The sequence below is a fragment of the Bombina bombina genome, chromosome 7 (assembly GCF_027579735.1).
Source record: "Bombina bombina isolate aBomBom1 chromosome 7, aBomBom1.pri, whole genome shotgun sequence".
NCBI classification, from domain to species: domain Eukaryota; kingdom Metazoa; phylum Chordata; class Amphibia; order Anura; family Bombinatoridae; genus Bombina; species Bombina bombina.
In genome coordinates, this window is record NC_069505.1 from 134,755,757 (window position 1) to 134,782,254 (window position 26,498).

The 26,498-nt window shown below is 40.2% G+C and overlaps 1 protein-coding gene across 1 annotated transcript in view; it reads left to right on the forward strand.

The window, feature by feature from the left end:
• CSTPP1 (centriolar satellite-associated tubulin polyglutamylase complex regulator 1) overlaps positions 1 to 26,498 on the forward strand; it is a 322,173-nt gene that overhangs the window by 262,247 nt on the left and 33,428 nt on the right. Inside the window, exon 7 of the mRNA XM_053720316.1 lies at positions 24,790 to 24,899. Coding sequence (XP_053576291.1) covers positions 24,790 to 24,899 — 110 coding nt within the window. The remainder of the gene's footprint in view (positions 1 to 24,789; positions 24,900 to 26,498) is intronic.

The window sequence follows — 26,498 nt, forward strand, 5'->3', positions numbered from 1 at the left end:
GGAGCGTTTGAAGCTGTTAAAACTAGGGAAGAGTCTTGTGGAGTGAGGCAGGGTGTTCCACAAGATGGGGGCCAGTCTGGAGAAGTCCTGTAAACTGGAATGTGAGGAAGTAACAAGAGAGGAGGAGAGTAGGAGATCGTTAGCAGAGCGAAGGGGATGGGAGGGAGAGTATCTGGAGACAAAGGCCCCTATTTATCAAGGTCTGGCGGACCTGATCCGACAGTGCGGATCAGGTCCTCCAGGCCTCGCTGAATACGGCGAGCAATACGCACAAGAGCTGCTGGTGCAACGCCGCCCCCTGCAGACTTACGGCCAATCGACCGCCAGCAGGGGGGTGTCAATCAACCCGATCGGGTTGATTTCCGGCGATGTCTGTCCGCCTGCTCAGAGCAGGCGGACAGGTTATGGAGCAGCGGTCTTTGTGACTGCTGCTTCATAACTGCTTGATAAATATGCCCCACGGTCTGAAATGTAGGGGGGAGCAGTGCAGTTGAGGGCTTTGTATGTCAGAGTGAGGATTTTGTGTTTAATTCTGGAGGTAAGAGGAAGCCAGTGAAGGGATTGGCAGAGAGGTGCAGCAGATGAAGAGCAACGTGTAAGGAAAATGAGCCTGGCAGAGGCATTCATTATGGATTGTAAAGGAGCTAGGCGGCAGCTAGGTAGACCAGAGAGGACGGAGTAGCAATTGTCGAGGCGTGGAAGGATGAGAGACTGGATTAAAATCTTGGTTGTGTCTTGTGTAAGGAAATGTCTAATTTTAGAGATGTTTTTAACGTGGAAGCGGCAGGCTTTAGCCAAGGACTGAATGTGAGGAGGGAAAGTAAGGTCTGAGTCAAGTGTGACCCCAAGACATCGGGCATGCAGGGTAGGGGTAATGATGGAATTATCAACAGTTATAGGAAATTGGGGGGGGGGGTGGAGATTTTGGAAGAAGGGGGAAAAATAAGGAGTTCAGTTTTGGAGAGTTTAAGCTAAAGCCTATTGCCGCCAAACTAGATACCTCTTCTTATCTGTTGTATATGCTATGTTCTAAACTGAACATAAATGGACAAAACACTATGGGTAATAAGGCCGTATCATGGCTAGGGAAAATGACAAAGCTAACTGGCGATTGGAGAACAGAAAGCACCATAAATACGGTGATCTTATCTGGAAGCCTGATATTACGGCTGTTAAGTGCCTTTTATATACAGCGTATATTTAAATTCAAGCATAGGTGTATCAAGGTATTGGTGAGTAGTGCACATATATGTATTCTTTATAGTACTATTCCTTACTAATTCTTCTTGACCTGTCCGCTGCTTTTGACACAGTTGACCATCCTCTCCTCCTAAAAATACTACATTCATTTGGCATCCGAGACACAGCCCTCTCCTGGTTTGCCTCATATCTCTCAAAATACTAATTTTCAGTTTCCTTTAACAACATATCTTCTGACCCTATGCCTCTCTCAGTTGAAGTACCACACGGCTCTGACTTGGGTCCCTTGCTTTTCTCTCTCTATACATCCTCCCTTGGAAAACTTATAGCCTCCTTAGGATTCCAGTACCCCTTATATGCTGATGATACTCAAATCTATCTCTCCCTCTTTACTCAACCAGATTTCTAACTGCTCTCTGCAATTTCCTCTTGGATGTCTTTACACTACCTCCAACTCAATCTGTCCAAAACTGAGCTGTTTTTTATCCCCCCCCCCTCTTCGAGATATCCAACACCTGACATTTCTCTGATGGTTAGAGACTCTATTCTCAACACCTCACCCCAGGTCCGCTGTCTTGGGGTCACACTTGACTCAGAACTCACATTAAACCCACATATACAAGCGCTTACCAAATCCTGCTGTTTACAGCTACACAACATTTCCAGAAAAATACGATCTACATCAACTGCTCCACTCTACCAGTCTCTACACTGGCTCCCCAAACACTCCAGAATACAATTTAAAGTATTAATCCTAATTTACAAAGCACTCAACAGTCTCCCAACTATATTTCCTCTCTCATCGTGAAACATTCCCCATCCCGTCCTCTTCGATCAACCTCTGACCTACAGCTCTCCACTCCTGTTATCTCTACGTCCCACTCCCGTCTCCAAGACTTCTCGCGTGCTGCTCCTGTCCTCTGGAACTCTGTACCCCACTCCATAAGACTGTCTCCAACCTTGTGTAGTTTCAGACGCTCCTTGAAAACCCACCTATTCAGAGAGGCTTACCATCTCTCCTCCATCTCTCATCCTAACCAAACTAATACATGAACTGCCTAACTCACTGCTGCAACTACAAACGATGTGACAAGCTACCCCAACCTTATGTCTCTGCACCCTAAACCTGTAGACTGTGAGCTATGTTATGTTTTGTATTTTATGACAAATCCTTGTCATTGTATACCCCTATCATTGTACCCAGCACTACGGAATTTGGCGGCGCTACACAAATAAATGATAATAATAAATGATAATAATAATAGAGACATTATATATTATAGGTTTTGGTAGCATATAGATGACCTTTTAGGACACTCATTGTTCTAATGTTCTGGCTTGCATGCCATCAAAAAGCAGAAGCTGTGTCCATTATAAAGCAGCAATCCAAGAAGCACATGGAAAGGATCAGGGCATAGAATTATTAGCCTATTCCTGTTTTACCAGAGCGATTGTGTTGGTTTGCATCATTCCAAAGATGCATTACAGGAACCTGTGCCATGTGTAGCCAACCAGTCCATTCAGTTGTATTAATATTAGTCGAGTCTTCACAGAAAAACCTAAATGCGTCATATCCTCCCAATACTGGTATTAAACAGAATTTCTGTGGTAGTTGGACATCCTCTGAGTTTTTGAGTAGCTTGCAATAATCCCCAACTTCCGAAGAGGTAGTGGTCTGGCTGGGCGCTTGAGAAGGTTTCAGGCTGTCTAGATCATTCAGATGCATACCCAAATCCGCACTCTTATAGAACAGTTTGGAGGGACTTTTGGATGTTGTAGACCTAGCAGAAATAAATGTATTACCAGAATTTCCTATGGTAAGACCAATTGTTGTTAGAGGAGGAGAACTAACGATGCCGTTAGGCTCAAATTCCTCGTCTCTCTTTTCAAGCACTATCATCATGCATTTTCCCGTCTCGTTATGTGGAGCACATATAGCTTCCTGGTCTTCCTTAGCAACAACCTTGTGTGACGGCGACTGCTGGGGCCCCAAGTCATCATCGCCGCCGAGATACATAGCTTCAGAGCAGGTCTAAACATCTTGTCCGGGACTTAAGGTATCTTGCAAAGCTTCCAGAAATGTAAGTTGATAACCCTGTAATAGGTTGCTGATTTCCATCAAAAGACGCTCAGACATCAGATGATTCTAGTAGGTTTCAAGGAAGATACATAAAACTCTGTTTATGTCTCGTAATGACAGAGTCCCGAGGGAGTTCTGCCGGGGGGGGGGGGGGGTTTAGATGTTAGGCCACAACGTTTTATGTATTCCAGTGCGCTAAAGCTGACCCCAATCTTAAAAACAGTAGATGCATTTGAAAAGGATCTGTGTCACTGGTCAGGACTATATTCAGATTATAAGCCGATGATTAAAAGCAAAGTATATTTTAACAATGTGTATCTTGAAGACTGGAGCAGCAAACATTAGTGCAACCAGTCAGGGCCTCCGCCCGGAAGTTCCCCCCCAGAGGATGTGTCCTTTAATTTCAGGCATGAGCATATCCATGCCTTATTGTGGGAAGTTTTAATTGATTTAAGCAGCCTGTTGAGAGTATTCCTACATTTTTTTTTTAAGGCAGCCCCTAAGCAGCCTTTCTCTTTTCCCGTGTCTAATTCAGTTTCTGAAATTATTTCTCAGAAATAGCAGAAGCCAGGTATTCCTATTGTTCCATCTTCCACATTTGTTTTCTCTTATTTCTGTTAAAACAGAGATCAGGGAAACTGTTCCTACAGTAGACACAGCTATTTCCACTTTGGCCAGGTGTACCACTATTCCCATAGATGATAGTTCCTCTTTCAAGGATCCTTTACAAAGAAAACTTGTTTTGGTTTAGACCTGCAGTTAGTGTAGGCCGTGTTGCTGCTGCCACTGCTGTTTCGTTTGATAATCTCTCAGAACTTGTTTTTGGTGAAACCACTATGGATGACATTCAGGATTGTATTAATCTCCTGAGAACAAGAAATTCCTTTATTTGTGATGCAGCAGTCGAACTGATTCACATTAATACATTAATATGCTGCATTAGCTGTTTTAGCCTTGCTAAATCTTGGTCTGCCAAAATGGTTTCTAAGCGCAGACTGCTTTTCAGGGTTTGGGCTCGGACTGGATGCTGTTATTGCTATAGTCACTAGGGTTAAGGGAGCTTTTCTGCACCAGGATAAGAAATCTAAGGGAAAGCTTAGATCTGCTGGACATAACTTATTGCAATCTAAGGCTCAGAAAGATTCCCCATCTACCTATTCCAAATCCTCTAACTATTCTTGGTCCAAAAACAGTCCAAAAAGTCCAGGCCCGGACTGGCCATAGGGCATACTGGGCAAATGTCCGTTGGGCCGCCGGTTACCTTAGCCCTGCCCACTAATAAAAGCCCAAACCGAGTGCTTTCAATGTGGCAAGGGCCGTTTTTAAGGGGTGAGCAGACCGTGCTGTTTTTTGCCTGGGCATTTACTGATGATGACGTCACCCATCCGCCATGCTAAGGTTGCCACCTGTGGGTACCGTTTTCCAATGGGGTGCGTGTCCGGGAGCTAGTAGGACTGCGTTGTGGTCAAGGAATGTGTAACACTGTCTCTCTAATCAACAGTGGAGCTGCAGTGCGGTAAAACAAATAGAGAGCCGCTGCCTTTCCTGGAGAGTGATGTCAGTGGTCATGCACACGCAGCAAGCTATGTGCACACAGCAGCCTCAGCGTGGGCATCACTTGTAGCACGCGTGGGGTAGCTGAAGGTGCCAGGAGAAACTCAAAAGAAGTATCCAGGACCTGTCCAGTCTGGTCACCAGTGTCATTGTGGAGAGAGTCGATACTTTGGAGATCATCTAACTGGGTGATGTATGATGTGTCCCATAGCTCACATTAAAGGGGCTATAAATGTAAATGAGAAAAGTCTGGTGTGACATAACTGGAAAAGACTGCGGAAAATAAGAGTCTTGACTAATGTGTCTCATAGTAGTTGGCACAAAAGGGAGTGCATCACATTGAGGATATTGTTGGCTTGAAGTGTGATAATGTTCATAGCTGTCAAGAAGGGAGATATAGGGCAGATAAGTTTGGTTTAAGGTCAGGGTACATGAGTCTTATGTAGAGTCTGGTGTGGATTATAGTTGGCACAAAAGAGACTGTAGGGTACATGAGGCTGGGGTAAGATATACCTTGCATACAAAGAGAGAAGCGCTCTACCAGGAACGAACAACAGCTCAGTGGCTTGTTCTATGGCGATTTACCACCCGGAAGCAGCCTCTTTTAGACCAATGTGCTTTTCACAGAAGAAAACTTTCCTGAAGTATATCAGTCTGATCCTGCCAAGTAAGGTCAGTCCAGCCCCGAAATACCAGGCAATTCTCCTCTGAACAAGGAACATGACAACCCCAGACGATCGTTTCGGCCTCATATGGGCCTCGTCAGTGAGGTGCAGCCACATTCCTCTAAGCACACTGGGCAAGGAGTCCACGTCTGGTTTCCCCCATCACCCATAGGGAGATTTCCCCAGGGTCATAATAATTTGCATACAAAGAGAGAAGCGCTCTACCAGGAACGAACAACAGCTCAGTGGCTTGTTCTATGGCGATTTACCACCCGGAAGCAGCCTCTTTTAGACCAGTGTGCTTTTCACAGAAGAAAACTTTCCTGAAGTATATCAGTCTGATCCTGCCAAGTAAGGTCAGTATGGTGTATGGTGTGCATGAATATTTTTGTGTATATGTGTGGTGTGTGTGCATACACTGTATGTATGTGTGGTGTACAGTGTGCATGCATATTGTGTGCGTGCATATGTGTGTGTGTATGCGTGCTTATGAGTATTTGTGCTGTGGGTGCATAGGAGTGTGTGTATGTGTGGTGTAGGTGCATATGAGTGTGTGTATGTGTGGTGTGAGCGTATGTATGTGTGGTGTACATGTGTAGTTAGCGTGCATATGCGCGTGTATATGTGTGCATGCATATGCATGTTTATATGTGTGGTGTGTGTGCATATGAGTGTGTGTATGTGGGTGGTTAAATAAAACATTGGGGAGGAGTGGGCTGCTTTGCCTTAAAATTCCCGGGCCTATTTTTGGTCCCAGTGCGGCCCTGAAGAAGTCTACCCCAGTTCTCAATACTGAATGAAGGTGCAGCCTCATACCAAATCAGTCTATGGTGGGGCAGATTTAGTCTCTTTTGAGAGGCTTTGTGTAATCTGTTCAGGATCCCTTGGTATTGCAAATCATTTCCCTGGGGTATCGAATAAGTTATTGTTCAAAGGCTCCTCAGGGAAGATTCTTTCTGTCTCGAGTGCCTCGAGATCCTTTAAAGGTCCAAGCTTTCTTGGCTTGTGTGGGAGATCTGGAATTAATGGGTGTTATTACTCTAGTTCCAACTTCAGAATTAAACCATGGGTTTAAAGGGACAGTCAAGTATAAATTAAACTTTCGGGGGCGGAGCCTATGCTTGGAGCGGCCAGACGTGTCTGCATGAAGCTCCTGTCTAAGGTTTCTTATCTGGACCCTATTTAACTATAAAGTTAAGAGATTTCAACTACTATCTTTTCATTATTGGGTCCCTGCAACTACTCATTTGTTTGATTAACTTGGCAGAGGCAGAAGATTGACGCCCTGACCTATGTTTTCCAAGTGCGCCATTCATGCACACTGATCGCTAGGCCATTCATGCTTTGTGGATAGAGACTTGTGTGGCGAAGGCTGCCGCTTACACCCCCCCCAGGAAACTGGGTTACAAGGTACGCAGATACCATCGTGTGGTGCTCATTTTTTACTGTTACATAACGGCATTGATTTATTTCCACTCGTGTAACTAACGAACATGGAGAGACTCTACAGTGCAGTCCAAACGCTCCTGGATGACTTTGAGCGCAAATTTTATGACCAGTTGGATATTTCGTTTAGACCCATACTCTCTGGTACTATATGGACTGATAGTCTGCCTAAGGACTGTGTGACTGGAGCAGCGACAACAGGGTCCAGTGATAGGAGGGGGCGAAAGAAAGGAAAGGAACAGCTGCTGAGTTTCAGCTATTTATCTACGGCTCTGAGGAGAGAAGTTGCTGAAGAGACGTCCCTGTCTGGCTATACTGCTGTCTTGGGCCCAGAGGAGGCGGCCGATCCTCGGGAACATGATCAGTTATATTTGGATGGTGAGTCAGAGGACTATACAGAGAGGATTCTATGCCTAGGAGCCACATATTTCCTTAGCCACCAGGACACAGTTAATACTACACCGCAGGAGTCTAAATTATATACAAGTGGCCTGAGTCTTCTTTGTACTGTTCCAGATAGACTATATCAGAGTGCGGCTTATTTTGAGAAACTCAGCAGAGAGACAGCCCTACAGCGCTATTTTGTTTGTGGAGTATATTCTGATCATGTACTTCATATGTCCTGCGCTATGTGTGAGATGATGCTTTTGAAATCTGACAGTTGCAACGTATTTTCCAGAAAATGCATTACCCTCAAGAAGGGGGTTGGTTAGTCGTTAGCCTTACCTTCTAACCTATTCTATAGATGTATACTAGTTGCAGACTAACTGTATATTAAGTTTAATCAATGTTTCTAACTAATGTGCTGTTAAAGCTGTTTTTGTTTTGTTTATATCTATCTTTGTACCTCAGCCGTAGCTTATATCCAGGTCAATGCCCATGTTTTCTATCCGGATCAATAATCTGCCACCTAGTTACCCAAAAGATATAATGCCTATCACATTAGTTTAGTTTTCTATGCCAGGTGACAGCCTAGTCTAGTGTTAAGGTATAGTTACCTCTAGCTATATCAGCAACATGATAAGTGCCAATGTTCTATTATGCGCAGTTTGATGTATTGTTCTCCATTTCTTTTATGTGTTAGTTTTAATAGCTGGGCACTGTTGTAAGGGCTTATCTTTATATGTTGTAAATAGATATCAGCTGTACTGGGGTAAATTAGGTATGCAGCAATTAGCCGCCCATATATATTACTTTCTATTTTTATTTTCCATACTTGTGGTTGGCTTCCTATTTACATTCCGGCGCAGGCTGATTATTTTCAATTTTTTACTGTTTGATCTATATGCCTTTACCGAACATGTCCACTAGAGGGGAGTATGGCCACAATTCTACATTCACTCGGGAAGTGCAGGTTTTGCTTCTTTGTTTATATTTCTAGCGCAGCAGTAAGTGGCAGTATGAAAAAGCTTATGCTGAACCCCTAGAGAATTCTTAGATCGTATGAAACCCTGGTAAGTCAGATTAAGCAATAGCTGATATTCTTCACTGCAAGATGCCACAAGACACAGGGTTATTCATGTAGTGTATGCATCCTCTGTAGAGATATTTGTATGTCTTATTTTGCAGATATTACGTGAATGAAAGGTTTATAGCTGTATAAGGTACATAAACATATTTTTATGGGTATTTCTGAACCTGTGAGACCTCCCAGACTGTTCAATATGCTGTATATAGGTTTTGAATCTAGTTTACCTCCTGAAACATTAGCTGATATAATATAGAACACAGTAGCAATGATAAACTAAACTCCCTGCAATTTTATTGACTCTTTGATGGGTCATGTATGGGCAGGGAAGTTAAGCCTCTGCATATCTTTATAGAGAATATGATATACCCTCTTTGAAGATGTTATAGAGTACATATGGCATGAACCCTTTATATCATGACAAACTCCGCTGCCCCATCATATAGCTTAATGATTAGGCATGGGGGCACAGACCCCACTTGAAACTCCCTCAACTTTGGTTAAATCGTATTGTACATAGCAGTTGCTGTTATATCCCCCCTACCCTTCATGAGGCATGATTATAAATATTCTACAAGCTCTATTTGATACAGTCATGTTTTATTAGTTTCAATAGCACCTAAAAAAGGTCTATAGGGGACCTTATATTCTTATAAACCTCCTTAAATTTGCTATAATTGATGTGTTAATGGCCCAATAGAGACCTTATTTTTGGTTAGGAGGCAAAAAATTGAGGATTATCACTAGATAATATTCTTCTATTTCTGCTGGTTATATCAAGTTGTGGTCGTTTCGATAGCTGGTAACAATGTTGTACTAATTATATTTTCTCCTGTCCATATATTTGTGCCTTCTTTCATTATGTATAATCTACGCTAAGGAACATATTATGTGTAAATTTTACACTGTTTGATTTGTTATAGTGGAATGTCTGTATGTGTTTTCTAATCCTCAATAAAAATATATTTAAAAAAAAAAAAATTAAACTTTCATTATTCAGATAGGACTTTTAATTTTAATCAACTTTCCAATTTACTTTTATCATCAAATTTGCTTTTTTCTCTTGGTATTCTTAGTTTAAACTAAACATAGGTAGGCTCATATGCTAATTTCTAAGCCTTTGAGGGCTGCCTCTTATCACATGCTTTTTAAATCTCTTTTCAACACAAAGAGATAGAAAGTACATGTGGGCTATATAGATAACACTGTGTTCAGGCACAGAAAGTTATTTAAGATCTAGCACAATACAATGCTAAATTTAAGACAATAGCTAATAAACAGTCACAGTCATGTGATCAGGGGGCTGGAAGAAGGTTCCTAGATACAAGGTAATCACAAAGGTAAAACGTACATTAATATAACTGTGTTGGTTATGCAAAACTGGAGAACGAGTAATAAAGGGATTATCTATCTTTTAAAACAATAACAATTCTATGGTTGACTGTCCCTTTAATTCAAATCTTTTTGTACTACCAAAGAAAGAGGATAGTTTTGGCCTGTTTTGAATCTCGAAATATTGAACATATGCCTGAAAGTTCCTGCTTTCAAGATGGAGACAATTTGCAGTTTAGTGCAGGAGGATCAGTTTATGCCTACAATAGACTAAAAAGATGTTTATTTGCATATTCCTATATACTGGAATCATATCAAGTCCTGAGATTTGCTTTTCTAGACGAGCATTATCAATTTGTGGCCCTCCCCTTTTGGTCTGGTAACAGCTGTCCCAGAGTGTTTACAGAAGTACTGGGAGCTCTTGTGGTTCCTTGCCTGTACGACATTCTGGTTCAGGTTCCCTTTATCATCTGGTTGTCTCTCACACTCAAATGGTTCTTTAGTTGCTTCAAATTCATAGTTGGGAAAAAAATCTTCCAAAAAGCTCATTAACCCCTCAGACCCATGTGTCCTTTTGTGGGGTTCATAATTTATTCTGTGATTATGTTTTTTGTTTCTGACAGATCAGCACAGACTGAAACTGCCACAGGTCTGTGCCCTTCTGCAGCTGAATCCTCTCCCTTACATTTTTTAGTGCATGGAATTTGTGGGTCTAATGGTGGCTGCCTCAGGTACAGTTGCATTTGCCAGATTTCATCTTCAGGATCTCCAATTGCAGATGCTGCATCAATGACAAGGCCGTCTTTGACTTGGTGGCAGACCCACCAGTCCTTGGTTGAGGGAGCCTCCTTTCTTTGATCAGTGTGTTTAGCTATCTCTACAGATACCAGCCTGTTAGGTTGGGATGCAGTCTGGGGGTTCTCAAAGAGCTCAGAGAGTTTGATCTTCTCAGGAGGCAAATAATTATTCTGGAACCCTGTGCAATCTTCAATTCTCTCCAGTGTTGGTCTGACCTCAGACATGAAACTTTTCTGAGATTCCTGTCAGACAATGTCAAGGCAGTAGCGTATGTCAATCATCAGGGAGTAACTCGTAGTTCCTTAGTGATGAGGAAAGTGTCATGCATTATCAATTGGGAAAATGGCCATCATTGCAGGATTTCTGTGAAAAATTGGGAGCCTTTCTCAGTTGCCAATCTCTTCACCAACGGGAATGGTCTCTAAATCAGGAAGTTTTTAACCAAATTGTGAATTGTTGGGCTATGCCAGAGATAGATATCATGGCTTCCCACTTGAATACCAAACTGCCTCAGTACTGTGCAAGGTCTCGGGACCCTCTAGTGAGTATTATAGATGCCCTAGGGGTCCCTTGGTCATTCAACCTAATTTACATTATTCCTCCGTTTGTGTTACTATCCAAAGTGATAGCCAAAATCCATCAGGAAGAAATCTCAGCAATTCTGATTGCTTTGATTGGTTTTCAGATCTGTTACAGATGTTCTCGTACCTGCCTTGGAGGTTTCGCTCTCAAGGCCCTTTCTTTTTATCAAGATCTCAAAACTCTGAATTTGACAGTATAGCTTAATGCTGTCTCAAAAAGGTTTTTCTAACAAGGTTATTGAGGCCCTCATTCAGGCTAGAAAACCTGTTACCAGACGTTTTTTGCGTGGTGTTCTTGCAAAGGTTAACGCTGGGATTCTTTTAGAATTCCTAGAGTTCTTGATTTCCTGCAGGAAGGCTTAGATAAAGGTTCACTGAGGGGTTAGAATTCGGCTCTTTCTGTTTTGTTTCATAAGAATCAATCATATTTTCAGCTGCTGATATACCTTTTTCAAGATAGGAACAATCACAAAAGAAACAAAAACAACATTCTTGTATTTGAAAAATATCAGATCGGATATCGGGAAAGTCACCAATACAATCCACAAGACTGCACATTATTGACTAAATAGCGACAACACAATGAACACCCACAGACTGACTGATAACACACATTTTATATCCCATATCAGCTACCAATCTATGCATACTCATTTTTTTTGGTGACAATCGAATCCGGCCAAATAAAAACACAATCAATTATATGTAAAAACGCAAAGAAAATATATCTATAAGGTATCTGGACCAGCAGAATTAGGATGAGTGGCTAGGTCAGTTTTTGAGACAAGCTAAGCAGCCTGGAGAGAAGATGTATTCTTTCATATATCAATATGGTTTTTAGTGATCAAGAGCCATTATTGGTCATAAATGGTGCTATTGAGGGGAAATTTAGTTCAAATATTGAGGGAGTTATCAAACTTGGCTGTGTTTGATGTAGCAAGATTGTGATTATTATAATATAAAAAAAAAAAAGCTAATTCAGTTTTTTGATACTAAACGAGAATTTTGCAAGGTTAAACAAATCAGTAAAGTTCTGACAGGGAGTGGCAAGCCGTGATTGGCAGATCACTTTACTTGTGTGTTGAATCCCTTTTCAGAGAGTAAGCACATAGTTATCTAGGCTCAGTTAACCAGAAATGACATGCTTTAACAAATTAGAGCATATGATTTTTGCAGTAGAATGTCACTTTAATGCTAAGTTAGTGGTAGCAGCCAGTATTGCTTGAAGAGTACTTTGGTTAAAACAATAGGCAGCTTATACTAGCTCAAAAACAAATGTCTATGGTTTACCCATTGACGTTAATATGCTGTAAAGTCAGTGCTTTGTGTCTTAGGTGGGAAAACTGTGTTCTTGTCATAAAATTAAAAAAACAGAAATAGGAGGTCAAATTGTGGACACTATAAACAAAACATTTCAATCATGTTAATCAACATATACAGCATCCAGAGATAGCTTTTGCTCCCAATATCACACTCGCAAATACAGTAAAGAGATTGTAGTAAAGGAAAGTCTCCAGCCTTGTCCTGCAGAAAACTGTCATGAGTTTATGCTTGCCCAGGCTTCTCCGGTAGAAGCAAGAATAATGATGTTTCAAGATGTATGGTAAAGGTATACAATGTATCTTTTTTAGATAATGTTATATAGTTCCTTCCTCAAATGAACATGCCAGCTTTAAAATTGTATCATGACCTTTCAGATCAATTTTCAATGGATTTTAATTTTAGAAACAAATATCAACTAATCCTCAGCCAGACCAATGTGTTTTTATGGAAGCAAAAACACTTTTGAATACAATAATGTTGCCTCAAGGCAAGGTAGTGAGTCTGATTCAGTTTGTGTGACCTTTCAAGGTTCCCAACAGCCCATACCTGCATGAGTGTATAAGAAAAGCGCTCATCAAATATTACAGTGATATGGTGGAGTAAGTGGAGAATGTGACCAGATCAAAATTTATTTCTACCAACCTAGCATTGTAGAATTAAATTATCTGCTTGTATCTGTACTTTACAGTGACAGGCATTGCCCTGGTGAGTAGCATAGATACAGTTCCAGCAGGGTTTATTTCGCTATGGATCAAACCACTTTAGGTTGGGAAGCAACATTGCAGAATTAATTAAATTAATTAAGGGTCTTGGTCAACAAGCAAGTCCTCATTGTTTTGTCTGTTTAATTATTCCTCATTTTCAAGATTACCTGCAGAATAATGCAGTGATAGTCCTCTTGTATAATGAACCAACAATCTCTTATACCAGATACCTAGTAGGCACTCAATGTGGATATGCTGATAAAGTTATACTGATTGTGTAGCAGACAAAAAACAAAAACAACAAAAACACCTATTTAATATTACTGCAAACCTTCTGTTGGTTACCAGCAAATGTAAAGCAAATTATCTAATCAGAAAATGGGTTGTGTCAAGGAAATGGAGTCTCAATAAGCTAACAAATGAAACACTTATAATAGACCTGACAGCCACAATGGACAATCATTAGGTGAACAGATGTATTGAGTTGGTTCCCCTCCCACAAGCTTATGCAGTGGACACAGTTATAGTAAAATAGATTTTCCCTCTGGTTTATGTGTTGGCACTGTTTCTTTCCATTCTTTGGGGCTGATTTATCAATGCTTCAACTAATAATACGCTGGAATTCCGAGTCAAATTAGATGCAAAGTTGATCCGCCGTAGTTAACAAATCGTCAAAATTGTCAAATGTTGAAATGTGTGATGTAATATACGTTCCCGCAATATCAATCAACGCAGATCGATGCTTCTGTTATTGCAGCGGAATACTGATCATCCGCCGTCACATTCGACTCTATTTGACCCTCTTTTGCTAATTTATCAAACATTCAACAGGTACGCTCATGTCTATTCCGACGCAGCGTATCTATCGTTCAAACCGCCACCCTTGAGGCCGCGAATGCCTTAGAAATCAATGGGAGTCTGAAAACACAGAAAGGTTATGTTCGATGCTGCAAGACAATGAATCATATTAGATAATAAACGTAAATTAGAAATGTTATTAAAATTGTATACTCTAAAATCATAAGACAAAATATGGGTTTTATGTCCTTTTAGGCTGATTTTATTTAGCCCTTATTACTAAATAAAATCAAGTAGGGAGATGTTACCCTACTTATGTTACATCTTTGTCTCTCATTACAAAGCAAGGGGACAATATTATTGCTCAAAGTTTGGTGCAAAGTATTGCTTCAAATTTGGTGCACTAGTAGATATAGGGATTAAAAGGAAATAAATACATTACATAAAATAGCCAACTTCCTTTTTTGGATAAATCTATTTGCACCATGTTTAACGCATGTAATACAAGTCCCACTCTCCACTTCGCACCAAATTTGATGCAACACTTTTCGCACCAAATTTAACGCAATACTTAAACTCCTAAAAAAACCACAAACTAGTAAAGTTTTCCACAACTTCTTATTGGTAAATGTATAATTGAGTGATCAATGAAATCAGCCAATCTGATTTAAATATACATTTTCTACTTTCATTAACGAATCAAATTGCTTGATACTTGTGTCAATGATCACTCATCAGAACTCGTAAGTGCCATTTGTTACATTGTGTATTATACTTTGAATGTATGTATATGTGTAATTAGTATTAAAGGGACACTGTACCCAAAAATTTTCTTTCGTGATTCAGATTGAGCATGAAATTTTAATCAACTTTCTAATTTACTCCTAATATCAAATTTTCTTCATTCTCTTGGTATCTTTATTTGAAATGCAAGAATGTAAGTTTAAATGCCGGCCCATTTTTGGTGAACAACCTGGGTTGTCCTTGCTGATTGGTGGATAAATTCATCCACCAATAAAAAAGTGCTGTCCAGAGTACTGAAACCAAAAAATAGCTTAGATGCCTTCTTTTTCAAATAATGATAGCAAGAGAACAAAGAAAAATTGATAATAGGAGTAAATTAGAAAGTTGCTTAAAATTGCATGCTCTTTCTGAATTACAAAAGAAAAAATTTGAGTTCAGTGTCCCTTTAAAGATAAACATTGATGATGAGATTAGGACACAGAGTGTAATATTTTTTACAATGATTTTAATAATCGAATGATATTTGATTCAATATAATCTTAAGATGATAGCTCAAAGGGATAGTCTACCTAACATTAAAGGGACAGTCTACACCAGAATTATTATTGTTTAAAAAGATAGATAATACCTTTATTACCCATTCCCCAGTTTTTCATAACCAAAACAGTTATATTAATATATGTTTTACCTCTGTGATTACCTTGTATCTAAGCCTTTGCAGACTGCCCCCTTATCTCAGTGCTTTTGACAGACATGCAGTTTAGCCAATCAGTGCAGACTCCTAAATAACTCCACGGGAGTGAGCACAATGTTATCTATATGACACACATGAACTAGTACTGTCTAACTGTGAAAAACTTTCAAAATGCTCTGAGCTAAGAAGCGGTTTTCAACAGTTTCAGTTTGAGCCTACCTAGGTTTAGCTTTCCAAAAATACCACCAAGTGAACAAAGCAAATTTAATGATAAAAGTAAATTGGAAAGTTGTTTAAAATTGCATGCCCTATCTGAATCATGAAAGTTTAAATTTGACTAGACTGTCCCTTTAAACTATTGTTAATCAGATACAGCAGTAATTAAAATCACCACTTTACTGTCATGCTATTTTCAGGTTTTTTTTCTTCCTTCTCTTGAATTTCATTTTCATTATGTCATCTTATATGCCAGCCCATTTTTTAACACCTGTGTAGGGGTGGTGTTTAAAACTAGACTGGGGAGGGGCGTGTCCGGACGGCAGCCATGATGGACTAAACATACAGGAGCTCTGAAAAAGATCTCTACAATATGCCAAATATTTGGAAATTGACCTAGAATTGATCCAAACCAGCTCAATATTCAGACTCCTAAAACTGTCCCCAAATGGAACTCATATTTTGTTATCATATGAACATTATCGTGGTATGGTCCATGAGGGCAGCACCTCTCTGATGCTCTCTCCACGGAACAATAGAAGACCGTCACTGCTCAAGTTAAACATCCCCACAGAGTCCAAACAGTAAGGGGAACCTCAGGAACACCTACCGGTCCTATAGGCTGCCGTGTCTTCTTCTTTCGAACAGTCTTGACACCGGCTAAAGTGCTCATCGCATTTGCGACACAGACCTGCAGTGTGTAAGGCCACAGCCTGATTTCCAGCAGCGTGTTGTTCTAGCACTCATTGTTTGCCTCCATGAGTCCCTGGACTCTACCTTTATGCCCAGACCTTCTACCTCAAGGTCTACTACTTGATTCAAGCATTTAAACCCTGCATTTAATGACTTGTTGACTGAAAAGAACTGTTGAAAGAAAATTTGAATTACCTCATTCAGTAGATGCCTTAAGGAAGTCTTTATTTCTCCAACATTGGTGTGTCCGGTCCACGGCGTCATTCTTACTTGTGGGATATTCTCTTCCCCAACAGGAAATGGCAAAGAGTCCCAGCAAAGCTGGTCACATGATCCCTCCTAGGCTCCGCCCACCCCAGTCATTCTCTTTGCCGTTGCACAGGCAACATCTCCACGGAGATGGTTAAGAGTTTTTTGGTGTTTAAATGTAGTTTTATTCTTCTATCAAGTGTTTGTTATTTTAAAATAGTGCTGGTATGTACTATTTACTCTGAAACAGAAAAGGATGAAGATTTCTGTTTGTAAGAGGAAGATGATTTTAGCAGACAGTAACTGAAATCAATTGCTGTTTCCACACAGGACTGTTGAGATGAAGTAACTTCAGTTGGGGGAAACAGTTAGCAGTCTTTTCTGCTTAAGGTATGACTAGCCATATTTCTAACAAGACCATGTAATGCTGGAAGGCTGTCATTTCCCCTCATGGGGACCAGTAAGCCATTTTCTTAGTTAAACATAAAAGAATAAAGGGCTTCAAAAAGGGCTTAAAAACTGGTAGACATTTTTCTGGGCTAAAACAATTGCTTTACTAGGCATATTATGCAGATTCTAACTAATTATTGGTATTATAATCTTGGGGAGCGTTTAGAAAAACGGCAGGCACTGTGTTGGACACCTTTTTCAGATGGGGGCCTTTCTAGTTATAGACAGAGCCTCATTCTGGGACTGTATAGGGGTTAAATGTAAAAACGGCTCCGGTTCCGTTAATTTAAGGGTTAAAGCTCTGAGATTTGGTGTGCAATACTTTTAATGCTTTAAGACACTGTGGTGAAATTTTGGTGAATTTTGAACAATTCCTTCATACTTTTTCACATATTCAGTAATAAAGTGTTTTCAGTTTGAAATTTAAAGTGACAGTAACGGTTTTATTTTAAAACGTTTTTTGTGCTTTGTTGACAAGTTTAAGCCTGTTTAACATGTCTGTACCATCAGATAAGCTATGTTCTATATGTATGAAAGCCAATGTGTCTCCCCATTTAAATTTATGTGATAATTGTGCCATAGTGTCCAAACAAAGTAAGGACAGTATTGCAACAGATAATGATATTGCCCAAGATGATTCCTTAAAATGAGGGGAGTAAACATGATACTACATCATCCCCTACTGTGTCTACACCAGTTATGCCCACACAGGAGGCCCCTAGTACATCTAGTGCGCCAATACTTATTACCATGCAACAATTAACGGCTGTAATGGATAACTCCATAGCAAATCTTTTATCCAAAATGCCTACTTATCAGAGAAAGCGCGATTGCTCTGTTTTAAACACTGAAGAGCAAGAGGACGCTGATGATAACTGTTCTGACATACCCTCACACCAATCTCAAGGGGCCATGAGGGAGGTTTTGTCTGATGGAGAAATTTCAGATTCAGGAAAAATTTCTCATCAAGCTGAACCTGATGTTGTGACATTTAAATTTAAATTAGAACATCTCCGCGCACTGCTTAAGGAGGTGTTATCTACTCTGGATGATTGTGACAATTTGGTCATTCCAGAGAAATTATGTAAGATGGACAAGTTCCTAGAGGTTCCGGTGCCCCCCAACGCTTTTCCTATACCCAAGCGGGTGGCGGACATAGTAAATAAAGAGTGGGAAAGGCCCGGCATACCTTTTTGTTCCCCCCCCTATATTTAAGAAATTATTTCCTATAGTCGACCCCAGAAAGGAATTATGGCAGACAGTCCCCAAGGTCGAGGGGGCGGTTTCTACTCTAAACAAACGCACTACTATTCCTATCGAAGATAGTTGTGCTTTCAAAGATCCTATGGATAAGAAATTAGAGGGTTTGCTTAAAAAGATTTTTGTACAGCAAGGTTACCTTCTACAACCAATTTCATGCATTGTTCCTGTCACTACGGCAGCGTGTTTCTGGTTCGAGGAACTAGAAAAATCGCTCAGTAAAGAATCTTCGTATGAGGAGGTTATGGACAGAGTTCAAGCACTTAAATTGGCTAACTCTTTTGTTTTAGATGCCGCTTTGCAATTAGCTAGATTAGCGGCGAAAAATTCAGGGTTTGCTGTCGTGGCGCGCAGAGTGCTTTGACTAAAGTCTTGGTCAGCGGATGTGTCTTCCAAGACAAAATTGCTTAACATTCCTTTCAAAGGTAAAACATTATTTGGACCTGATTTGAAAGAGATTATTTCAGACATCACTGGGGGAAAGGGCCACGCCCTCCCACAGGATAGGTCTTTTAAGGCTAATAATAAGCCTAATTTTCGTCCCTTTCGCAGAAACGGACCAGTCTCTAATTCTGTATCCTCTAAGCAAGAGGGTAATACTTCACAACCCAAACCAGCCTGGAAACCAATGCAAGGCTGGAACAAGGGTAAGCAGGCCAAGAAGCCTACCACTGCTACCAAAACAGCATGAAGGGATAGCCCCCTTATCCGGGACCGGATCTAGTGGGGGGCAGACTTTCTCTCTTTGCTCAGGCTTGGGCAAGAGATGTTCAGGATCCTTGGGCGCTAGAAATAGTTTCTCAAGGTTATCTCCTGGAATTCAAGGAACTACCCCCAAGGGGAAGGTTCCACAGGTCTCAATTATCTTCAAACCAAATAAAGAGACAGGCATTCTTACATTGTGTAGAAGACCTGTTAAAGATGGGAGTGATACATCCAGTTCCAATAAGAGAACAAGGAATGGGATTTTATTCCAATCTGTTCATAGTTCCCAAAAAAGAGGGAACATTCAGACCAATTTTGGATCTAAAGATCCTAAACAAATTTCTCAGGGTACCATCGTTCAAAATGGAAACTATTCGAACGATCCTACCTACTATCCAGGAAAATCAATTTATGACTACCGTGGATTTAAAGGATGCGTACCTACATATTCCTATCCACAAGGAACATCATCAGTTCCTAAGGTTCGCTTTTCTGGACAAGCATTACCAGTTTGTGGCACTTCCATTTGGATTAGCCACTGCTCCAAGGATTTTCACAAAGGTACTAGGGTCCCTTCTAGCGGTTCTAAGACCAAGGGGCATTGCAGTAGTACCTTACTTGGACGACATCCTGATTCAAGCGTCGTCCCTGTCAAAAGCAAAGGCTCATACGGACATCGTCCTAGCCTTTCTCAGATCTCACGGATGGAAGGTGAACAAAGAAAAAAGTTCTCTGTCCCCGTCAACAAGAGTTCCCTTCTTGGGAACAATAATAGATTCCTTAGAAATGAGGATTTTTCTGACAGAGGTCAGAAAATCAAAACTTCTAAGCTCTTGTCAAGTACTTCATTCTGTTCCTCGTCCTTCCATAGCGCAGTGCATGGAAGTAATAGGATTGATGGTTGCAACAATGGACATAGTTCCTTTTGCACGAATTCATCTAAGACCATTACAACTGTGCATGCTCAGACAGTGGAATGGGGATTATACAGACTTGTCTCCGACGATTCAAGTAGATCAAAAGACCAGAGATTCACTCCGTTGGTGGCTGACCCTGGACAATCTGTCACAGGGAATGAGCTTCCGCAGACCAGAGTGGGTCATTGTCACGACCGACGCCAGCCTAGTGGGCTGGGGCGCGGTCTGGGAATCCCTGAAAGCTCAGGGTCTATGGTCTCGGGAAGAGTCTCTTCTCCCGATAAACATTCTGGAACTGAGAGCGATATTCAATGCTCTCAGAGCTTGGCCTCAACTAGCAAAGGCCAAATTCATAAGGTTTCAGTCAGACAACATGACGACCGTTGCATATATCAATCATCAGGGGGGAACAAGGACTTCCCTGGCGATGAAAGAAGTGACCAAGATAATTCAATGGGCGGAGGATCACTCCTGCCACTTGTCTGCGATCCACATCCCAGGAGTGGAAAATTGGGAAGCGGATTTTCTGAGTCGTCAGACATTCCATCCGGGGGAGTGGGAACTCCATCCGGAAATCTTTGCCCAAATAACTCAATTATGGGGCATTCCAGACATCGATCTGATGGCGTCTCGTCAGAACTTCAAGGTTCCTTGCTACGGGTCCAGATCCAGGGATCCCAAGGCGACCCTAGTAGATGCACTAGTAGCACCTTGGACCTTCAACCTAGCTTATGTATTCCCACCGTTTCCTCTCATCCCCAGGCTGGTAGCCAGGATCAATCAGGAGAGGGCCTCGGTGATCTTGATAGCTCCTGCGTGGCCACGCAGGACTTGGTATGCAGACCTGGTCAATATGTCATCGGCTTCACCATGGAAGCTACCTTTGAGACAGGACCTTCTTGTTCAGGGTCCATTCGAACATCCGAATCTGGTTTCCCTCCAACTGACGGCTTGGACATTGAACGCTTGATTTTATCAAAGCGTGGGTTTTCAGATTCTGTAATAGATACTCTGATTCAGGCTAGAAAGCCTGTAACTAGAAAAATTTACCATAAAATATGGAAAAAATATATCTGTTGGTGTGAATCTAAAGGATTCCCATGGAACAAGATAAAAATTCCTAAGATTCTATCCTTTCTACAAGAAGGTTTGGAGAAAGGATTATCTGCAAGTTCTCTGAAGGGACAGATCTCTGCTTTATCTGTTTTACTTCACAAAAGACTGGCAGCTGTGCCAGATGTTCAAGCATTTGTTCAGGCTCTGGTTAGGATCAAGCCTGTTTACAGACCTTTGACTCCTCCCTGGAGTCTAAATCTAGTTCTTTCAGTTCTTCAAGGGGCTCCGTTTGAACCCTTACATTCCGTAGATATTAAGTTATTATCTTGGAAAGTTTTGTTTTTGGTTGCAATTTCTTCTGCTAGAAGAGTTTCAGAGTTATCTGCTCTGCAGTGTTCTCCGCCCTATCTGGTGTTCCATGCAGATAAGGTGGTTTTGCGTACTAAGCCTGGTTTTCTTCCGAAAGTTGTTTCCAACAAAAATATTAACCAGGAGATAGTTGTACCTTCTTTGTGTCCGAATCCAGTTTCAAAGAAGGAACGTTTGTTACACAATTTGGACGTAGTCCGTGCTCTAAAATTCTATTTAGAGGCTACTAAAGATTTCAGACAAACATCTTCCTTGTTTGTTGTTTATTCTGGTAAAAGGAGAGGTCAAAAAGCGACTTCTACCTCTCTTTCCTTTTGGCTTAAAAGCATTATCCAATTGGCTTATGAGACTGCCAGACGGCAGCCTCCTGAAAGAATCACAGCTCACTCCACTAGGGCTGTGGCTTCCACATGGGCCTTCAAGAACGAGGCTTCTGTTGACCAGATATGTAAGGCAGCGACTTGGTCTTCACTGCACACTTTTGCCAAATTTTACAAATTTGATACTTTTGCTTCTTCTGAGGCTATTTTTGGGAGAAAGGTTTTGCAAGCCGTGGTGCCTTCCATTTAGGTGACCTGATTTGCTCCCTCCCTTCATCCGTGTCCTAAAGCTTTGGTATTGGTTCCCACAAGTAAGAATGACGCCGTGGACCGGACACACCAATGTTGGAGAAAACAGAATTTATGCTTACCTGATAAATTACTTTCTCCAACGGTGTGTCCGGTCCACGGCCCGCCCTGGTTTTTTAATCAGGTCTGATGAATTATTTTCTCTAACTACAGTCACCACGGTATCATATGGTTTCTCCTATATATATTTCCTCCTGTCCGTCGGTCGAATGACTGGGGTGGGCGGAGCCTAGGAGGGATCATGTGACCAGCTTTGCTGGGACTCTTTGCCATTTCCTGTTGGGGAAGAGAATATCCCACAAGTAAGAATGACGCCGTGGACCGGACACACCGTTGGAGAAAGTAATTTATCAGGTAAGCATAAATTCTGTTATTTCTTTCTGCATGGATTCAGGAATATCATCTTTTTAGGAATAAGTAAGTTTTTTTTCTAATATGTTTTGAATTCTCACATGAGGAATTTGAAAGAGGACTTAGTACTTGTACCTCAAACATTCATGTTGCTGTGTTAGATTATACTGGAATCAGAAAGGGATAGAAAACATTGATGCAGCAGTGTGTATTTATCCTAAATGTTTTATTTCCAATGAATTTACCTCTGGCTGAAGCCTTCTCCTTTGAACTACAACAGACATTGTTCCTCTGTAATCTTTCATTAAAGACCGTGTTCCTTGAAGCAATTACCATAGCCAGATAAGTGGCTGAGTTACAAATGATGCCCTGACTGTTCTTTACATGGTCTTTTATTGACTAAATGTAGTTCATACAGAATTTTAACTCCTTAACTGTGCCTGACAATACGCAGTAGTCATCCACACAATGTGTTAAGTGTGGATCGCCGGGGAAATTCGGGGTTGTCTGTGACGTCACCAGGCCCCAGAAACCAAGAAGTAGAAGGTATCTACATAGGACTTAAGGTAGCTGGATGTGGGGGAAAGTATTAAAACCCCTCAATCTCAGCTCCATTAAGTCTTAGGAACCCCCAAGACCCACAATTTGAAAGACAGTCTCGGGGGTTAAATGTTTAAGCACAAATATATAGAAAATAAAAATATCCACACTGTTTGCAGGCTTGTAGACCCCTATAGAGCACCTGTTTTAACACACAGAAGCCCCTCTTTAAAATAAAGCCCCTAAATTTAATTTTCATTATTCAGATAAAATATGCAATTGTAAACAACGTCAATTTACTTATATTATCTAATTTGCTTCATTCTCTTGGTATCCATTGTTGAAAAGCATATGTAAATAGACTCAGTAGCAGCAATGCACCACTGGGAGCTAGCTGGTGATTGGACAGCTGCACATATATGACTCTTGTCTTTGGCTCACCAAATGTATTCAGTTAGCTCCTAGTAGTGCAAATCTGCTCCTTCAACAAAGAATACCAAAAGAATGAAGCAAATTTGATCATAGAAATAAATTGGAAAGGTATTTAAAATTATAGCTATGAAGATTACATTGTTTAAAAGAATGCAGCAGGAAGAGTAGTCCCCACCTCTCCCCCTACAAAAGCAAATACTGTAATGGTGTGATCATAGCTAAAGCCCTAATGTGGTCAACACACAGATTGCTATGGGTATCACTGTGCACCTAAAATTCATGTTCTCTAACATATTTTTTCCCTCTGTTTCTCTAAACGTAATGACTATTTTCCATAAAATAAATGTATTTCATGTCAATGTATGTTTTTAATAAAATGTTTCTCTCCCTTTTGAATCTCAATGAATTATATTTTTTACTTTTCACTTGATTGTTAATTGACAAAAAATTTTTACAATACTATCACATATGAATAAAAGATTTCCAATTTACAGCTTGTTTCTGATTATACAGGGGTATAGTATATCCTTTGTGTATCAGATTCCAATTGTCCAGTTTGTCCATCAAAGTGAAGCTATTCCTCAACAATTAACAAAAACAATGTCCATATCCATAGCTTCAAGTTCCCCAATACAAGCTTGCAGAGCTTTATATTTCATTTCCTATTTCTTCCTGAATTTGAAACATTTTAAACTAGAACATACAAGCAATGTTTGTAGTACAAAAAAACTTAGTGAGGTTGAACCTCAAATTATATATAAATAATATTCAGTGCCTAGTATCTTATATTTATAAGCCCATAACAGACAGGTCTATATACATTATTTCACCGGAATACCACAAAGAAACATCTCCAAACACTGTCATTAGAGGAAGAGAGAAGAAATAGGAGGAACTCTTTTATCATACTGATACGTACATGTGCATGAATAATGAGTTTGTTTAAAATGCGGGAAAGCAGGTAATAACTGAGGGACTGTCCAATGGGTAAAAACCATGCTTCATCCCCAGAGGCAGAACTTTTTTTTCACTTTCTGCAATGAGATTTTTTTATAGTTAAGTTTTCTGCAGGTCATTTTGAAATTAAATTCAATTTATATTAGGCCGTTACAATAAAGCATCATCTCAGCTGCAATGTGTTGATTAACTGGAGAATAAAGCAAAATCCATGAGAGCCAGTCCTGCTCCATATTTCCCTGTTGTCTTCAAACAGAGCTTCGCTGTGGTTGCACTGTAGCCACCAACAAGCAAGCGCTACCCAGGGCGCTGAACCTAAAATGGGCCGTTTTTTAAGCTTTACATTCCTGCTTTTTAAATAAAGATAGCAAGAGAACGCAGAAAAATTGATAATATGAGTAAATTAGAAAGTTGCTTAAAATTGCATGCTCTATCTGAATCATGAAAGAAACAATTTGGGTTGCATGTCCCTTTAACGTCTTGTGCCATAGTGATTACAATATGCAGTATGATGTTATGTTTGATAATGAGTTTTTTTCTGAGCTTTGTATTAAGTTAATGTCCCCTCTTTCCTGCAGCTTCCCTCCTCTACCGCTACTTTGTGAAATTACCAGCAGTGCTACAAGAGTCACCTTCTATGGCTTCCTGATGGCACTTGCAAAGCATCCAGGAATTAACCGACAGATTGGTGAGAGGCTCTGAGGTTTTACTTATATATATATATATATATAGCCCCAAATAAGTAATTCCCAAATAAGTAATTATTCTGAAATCCAAACTTTTTCATTACATTATTTTCAAATAAATACATCTATTAAAAATTACCATTTCCCCCCACCAGTAAATCACAATATTCTCTGCCTGCATCTCTGGTTTTGGTATTTGTGTTATAAAATGCAAATGATAGTCTATATTTATTTATTTAAAACAAGGATGGCCAACTTCCTAACACATGGGGGCCACAAGTCAATATTTGCATATAAGTGTATGATTATAAAACATTCAAATGATGATAATATACTTCTTAAAAATGTTTACTGGCACAGGGGACAGGTAATGTTGGATACTGATTGGGTACTGATATCTTCTGTTTTCCCCTTTGAGTTGTGGTAACCCCAAAGGACGTTTTTTCTTTTTTTTTTTTTAAATCAAAGATTTTTATTGAGGTTTTTATACATAACAGCATAAAAGGAATGTATATATGTTCTTTCACATAGTCAACAATTGCATAAGTTAACACCATAATTATACAGTTTTGAACATAGGTAAGCAGGCGTTAGCCATTAGGCCAAATAGTAACTGTGTATATATCATTAGTAGGCGCTATGTCTAATGAAACACAAAAAAATAAATTAAAAGTTACAAACTTTTGAGACTGCAATATATGGATGCTTATCTGCTATATATATATATATATATATATATATATATATATATACATGCATTGAGAATCAACAAAAATAAAAGGAAAAATAACAAATTCAGCTGCATTTCAAACAAATCGTATATCAATGAAACCTAATTTCTCCAACATAGGTGTGTCCGGTCCACGGCGTCATCCTTACTTGTGGGATATTCTCTTCCCCAACAGGAAATGGCAAAGAGCCCAGCAAAGCTGGTCACATGATCCCTCCTAGGCTCCGCCTACCCCAGTCATTCTCTTTGCCGTTGTACAGGCAACATCTCCACGGAGATGGCTTAGAGTTTTTTTAGTGTTTAACTGTAGTTTTTATTATTCAATCAAGAGTTTGTTATTTTGAAATAGTGCTGGTATGTACTATTTACTCAGAAACAGAAAAGAGATGAAGATTTCTGTTTGTATGAGGAAAATGATTTTAGCAACCGTCACTAAAATCCATGGCTGTTCCACACAGGACTGTTGAGAGCAATTAACTTCAGTTGGGGGAACAGTGAGCAGTCTCTTGCTGCTTGAGGTATGACACATTCTAACAAGACGATGTAATGCTGGAAGCTGTCATTTTCCCTCTGGGATCCGGTAAGCCATGTTTATTACGATCGTAAATAAGGGCTTCAAAAAGGGCTTATTAAGACTGTAGACTTTTTTTTGGGCTAAATCGATTGATTATTAACACATATTTAGCCTTGAGGAATCATTTTATCTGGGTATTTTGATATAATAATATCGGCAGGCACTGTTTTAGACACCTTATTCTTTAGGGGCTTTCCCAAAGCATAGGCAGAGCCTCATTTTCGCGCCGGTGTTGCGCACTTGTTTTTGAGAGGCATGGCATGCAGTCGCATGTGAGAGGAGCTCTGATACTTAGAA